This window comes from Papio anubis, chromosome 17 (genome assembly GCF_008728515.1).
Source record: "Papio anubis isolate 15944 chromosome 17, Panubis1.0, whole genome shotgun sequence".
In the NCBI taxonomy this organism is placed as follows: Eukaryota; Metazoa; Chordata; class Mammalia; order Primates; family Cercopithecidae; genus Papio; species Papio anubis.
This window is the reverse complement of record NC_044992.1, coordinates 15,127,005-15,132,195: the sequence shown is the minus strand read 5'-3', so window position 1 is coordinate 15,132,195 and position 5,191 is coordinate 15,127,005. Positions and strand designations below refer to the sequence as shown.

The window sequence follows — 5,191 nt, the reverse complement described above, 5'->3', positions numbered from 1 at the left end:
GAGGCTTGATGGGATGTGTCACAGTCCCTGGAAGCAGGATCAGAGCTTGGGCCTGGTGGTGTTCTGCTTCGAGGGTTGGCATTAGAGGGGACTTAGAGGTTGTGGTGAATTCTGTGGTCCCAGAGGGCTGGATACGAGCCTCCAGAGGGGCCACCACTCCCAATCCCATGCCCCTGCCAGACATCCCAACCTGAGCATGATGCCGTCTCCCAGTGAGCTCGGACATTCTCTTAGACCCTGCCACAACAAAATTCCTCAGAGAACCAAACTAGAAATCGATTTACCGGCCTTGACTTAGGACAACATACTCATTTCATGGACAAGGAAACTAAGGTTAAGAGAGGACACAGGCTGGGCGCGGTGGCTCACACCTGTAATCCCAGCACTTTGGGAGGCTGAGGCGGCAGATCACGAGGTCAGGAGATTGAGACCATCCTGGCTAACACGGTAAAACCTCGTCTCTACTAAAAGTACAAAAAATTAACCAGGCATGGTGGTGGGCGCCTGTAGTCTCAGCTACTCGGGAGGCTGAGGCAGGAGAATAGTGTGAACCCGGGAGGCAAAACTTGGAGTGAGCCGAGATCGCACCACTGCACTCCAGCCTGGGCGACAGAGTGATACTCCGTCTCAAAAAAAAAAAAAAGAGGGGACAAATGATTGGTGCAGGCCAGGCCAGGGCCCACATTCCCATTTCCTGTTTTCCACACAGCTATGGAATGTCTGCTAACTCAGCACTTCAGTGGGGCATTGATGAAGGGCTGAGCACTGCCATGAACTGCTCTGGAAGGGTTAGCCATAGAGAAGCAGGTATGAAACAATTCATGAGAGAAGAAAGGGTGGGAATGAGATAGGGAGGGAAAGAATGAGGAAGAAGTAAGCCACGTGGAAACCCAAGCAGACTCTATGCCTTCTGATTTCTACTGAAGCTGTAGAAAGGGCCAGGCAGGGCAACTACCTTTTCTTCCCCCTTCTCGGAGAGATCGGAGGCCCTGTGGCATGCAGGTGGACCAGTTTGGCCTCCAGTACCAGGTCACTCTGAAAAGGGGATTAAAAGTTAAGCACACTTGTCCGTTAATACTGGAGAAAACACTGACAATGGTCTGGACTGGGAGTAGCCAGTCGTGGCTGGAGACATGAAAACCATGGAATTAAATTCCAGAACTCTGATAGAAGCCTGTGTGACTTTGTGTGGTCTGAAAAGCTACTTTTTTTTTTTTTTCAATTTTTAAGAAGGACCCAAAATATAAGGACTTCAATGACAGGACAGCCATTCATCTTTCCGCATCTCATAGTGCTGTGGGATAATTAAGGAATCAGAGAGACTGAGGGGTTGAGGAGGATACTTATTTATTATTTAGGTGCACTGGCCCAGTCAGATTAACATCCAAAAAGACTGAGCCCTGAACAGAATCCGGTTACCTTTTAAGCATTTTGTGGGATGTGGGGCGATCTGTGCAGGGGGAAGCATATTACAGATGCAAGAAACAAAGACAGTTATTCAATTAAGACATGCAGTACATAATTTACTCTTCAAGGAAAAAACATGTTTTACAACTTGAGTTTATCTGCCTAGTGACCTTGTAGCTGCACAGCTGGAGAAACAGGGTCTTCACAATGCCTGGGAAAGGGAGAGATAAGGCTCACTGGCCACAGACAAACAGGCAGTTAATTTTTAAAGGACTTCAGCTCTTTCTCTTCCTCAAGGGGAATTGGGTTTTCTTACATACAATGAGTTTTTGGTTACACGTTCTTGGATTTATTTTAATTCCTGTTCCAATAGAACTGGACCTGAGGCAGCTAGGAATAGGATGCATGTTTCTGACCCTGGCCAGGATCAGAAAGCAGGAAACCTCTCCTGAGGGTCTTCAGCAGTGGAAGAGGGCAATCAGGACAGGGACAGTGAGGAAACATTACATCGCTAAAAACAGCTACTTATGCGTATTCTATACATGGTTGAAAATAAACAGCGCTGCGTCTGGAATGAATTTGTAAAGTCTTCTGTGCCTTCCAACTCTGAGTAGTCACTAGGTCTCTTGGATTTCTGAAAAATCCTAGTCAGTGACAAGAAACATCCCTGTGTTTATCTAGTTTGATCCAAATCCTGTAGAACTCACCCCAGAGGTGCAGAGCCATAGGGAGTATAATATCTTGGAACCATCCTAATGCCTAATCCCTGGGGCTAGCTGGATCTGACCCCTCCCCCTCCATCCGATCTCTCTCTCTCCCATTCGCCTTCCAAATCCATTTGAGTTCAAATGTATCTGATTAAATAATCCCGGGGAAAACTGTAGAAAGCTCTAGGATATAGAATTTGGGGTCCAGGTACCCTGGAACAATCCTGGATTCCTTCGTATCCATTTGCAAACGCTAGGTACACTGTGTATCCCCATCCAGGGGTCATGCCTCACAGCTCCTTTCTTCTAAGGAACTAGAGGCTTCCAGTCTCATGCCCTGACCATGTGTTATAGGCTGAATTGCATCTCTTTCTCCTACAAATGTGTATGTTGAACTCCTTGCCCTTAGTACCTCAGATGTGACTGTATTTGGAGAGAAAGTCTTTAAACAGGCAGTTGAGGGTGGGCCATAATCTAGTCTCACTGGTGTCCTTAAGAGGAGATGAGGACACAGATGTGTACAAAGGGAAGACCATGGAAGACACGGGAGAAGCCACCTGCAAGCCAAGGAGAGAGGCCTCAGAAGAAAGCAGCCCTGCCAATGACTTGATCCAGCTTCTAGAACTGTGAGGAAATGCATTTCTGTTGTTGAAGCCAGCCAGTGTATGGTTCTTTGCTATGGAAGCCCTGGCAAACTCATACACCATGTGTCTTAGTGTGTTTGTGTTGCTGTAAAGGAATACATGAGGGGGTGGGGGTAATGTATAAAGAAAAGAGATCTTTTGGCTTTTTGCCAGGCTGTACAAGAAGCATGGTGCTGGCATCTGCTTCTGGTGAGGGCCTCAGGCCGCTTCCATCCTCAGGGGAAAGGGTAGGGGAGCTGGAGTGGGCAGGTCACATGGAGAGAGAGGAAGCAAGAGAGGGGGTGATGCCAGGCTCTTTTTAACAATCAGATCTCATGGCAGCTAATATTAATAGAACGAGAACTCACTCATCACTGTGGGGATGGCCCCGAGCCATTCATGAGGGATCTACCCCCATGACCCAAACACCTCCCACCAGGCCCCACCTCCAGTATTGGGGATCAAATCTCAACATGAGGTTTATGGGAACAAATGTCCCAACTATAACACATGTCTAGGAATGTTTTGTTAAGTGGGCAAAAGGGCTATTAACCTGAAGGGGCTGAATGGAGCATTCTGTGGAAGGAGACAAGTCTTCCCTGACCCTCCTGATCTCCACTGAGTACTCTCGTGACATTCATCTCCTGGAGTTCGACGGACATTACTGGAATGTTCAGGAAGATAATGTGGAAAGGTCAGCATCAGAAGCATGCATCCTGGCTGGGCACGGTGCCTGTAATCTAAGCACTTTGGGAGGCGGAGGCAGGCAGATCACCTGAGAATAAGGGTTTGAGACCAGCCTGGCCAACACAGAAACACTGTCTCTACTAATAATACAAAAATGAGCCAGGTGTGGTGGCAGGCGGCTGTAATCCCACCTACTCAGGAGATCCAGACAATCCTGGCTAACACAGTGAAACCCTGTCTCTACTAAAAATACTAAAAATACAAAAAAATTAGCCAGGCGTGGTGGCGGGCGCCTATAGTCCCAGCTACTCGGGAGGCTGAGGCAGGAGAATGGTGTGAACCTGGGAAGCAGAGCTTGCAGTGAGCCAAGATCACGCCACTGCACTCCAGCCTGGGTGACAGAGTGAGACTCCGTCTCATAAATAAATAAATAGGCCGGGCGCGGTGACTCACGCCTATAATCTCAGCACTTTGGGAGGCTGAGGCGGGTGGATCACAAGGTCAGGAGATCGAGACCATCTGGCGAACACGGTGAAACCCCATCTCTCCTAAAAATGCAAAAAATTAGCCGGGTGTGGTGGCGGGTGCCTGTAGTCCCAGCTACTCGGGAGGCCGAGGCAGGAAAATGGTGTGAACCCAGGAGGCGGAGCTTGCAGTGAGCCGAGATCGCGCCCCTGCACTCCAGACTGGACGACAGAGCCAGACTCTGTCTCAAAAATAAATAAATAAAATGAAAACAAAAATATATAGCTTGTCAGACCACACAAAGTCACACAGGCTTATAACAGAGCTCAGGAATCTCCAGTCCTTTCCAGAGCAGGCACAGAGACACGTGGTCTTCAGCAGAGCCTATAGGGTACAGATGATTCACATAAGAAGTTTCAGGGCTGGACCTGGGGAGGAAGCCTGAGCCTGAGCCGGCTGTCCTGAGCCTGAGTAATCTAGCTGCCTTGTCGTCATCACATCTGGCTGCCATCCAATGCCAGGACACAGTAATGAGAGACTGAGCTTCCTCTGGGAGGGAGGAAACAGTTAAAATCTTGCAGCAGCTGCAATCATCTAGGCGTGGTTCTCTTGTCTGACTTGGGCTGCACAGATCCTGGGCCAAGGGACAGAAGAAAGACAGCCCAGGAGCAGAGCCTCCCAGATGGCTGAATTGGATCTGATGGCTCCAGGGCCGCTGCCCGGGGCCACTGCTCAGCCCCCAGCCCTTCTCAGCCCACACTCTGTGTCTGCCAGCCCAGTGGAAGAAGAGGACATGGGCTCCTCAGAGAAGCTTGGTAGGGAGACAGAGGAACACGACAGCGACTCTGCAGAACAGGGGGATCCTGCTGGTGAGGGGAAGGAGGTCCTGTGTGACTTCTGCCTTGATGACACCAGAAGAGTGAAGGCGGTGAAGTCCTGTCTAACCTGCATGGTGAATTACTGTGAAGAGCACTTGCAGCCACATCAGGTGAACATGAAACTGCAAAGCCACCTGCTGACCGAGCCAGTGAAGGACCACAACTGGCGGTACTGCCCTGCCCACCACAGCCCACTGTCTGCCTTCTGCTGCCCTGATCAGCAGTGCATCTGCCAGGACTGTTGCCAGGAGCACAGTGGCCACACCATCGTCTCCCTGGATGCAGCCCGCAGGGATAAGGAGGTGAGTGCTTGGGGTCCATTCATCCATTTGGGAGAGGGCGGTGGGGGATGGTATGCCTGGCTGGCTGCAGCTGCTGGGTCCACTGACACCACTACTATGCGCTGAGCATACCTGAAAAAGAC

General features: G+C 49.9%; 1 protein-coding gene across 1 annotated transcript in view; it reads left to right on the top strand.

The window, feature by feature from the left end:
• The first annotated feature begins 4,091 nt into the window (after positions 1 to 4,091).
• TRIM16 (tripartite motif containing 16) overlaps positions 4,092 to 5,191 on the top strand; it is a 28,276-nt gene continuing 27,176 nt past the window's right edge. The window contains exon 1 of the mRNA XM_031657382.1: positions 4,092 to 4,658. Within this exon, the coding sequence (XP_031513242.1) occupies positions 4,572 to 4,658 (87 nt within the window). The 5' untranslated portion in view covers positions 4,092 to 4,571. The remainder of the gene's footprint in view (positions 4,659 to 5,191) is intronic.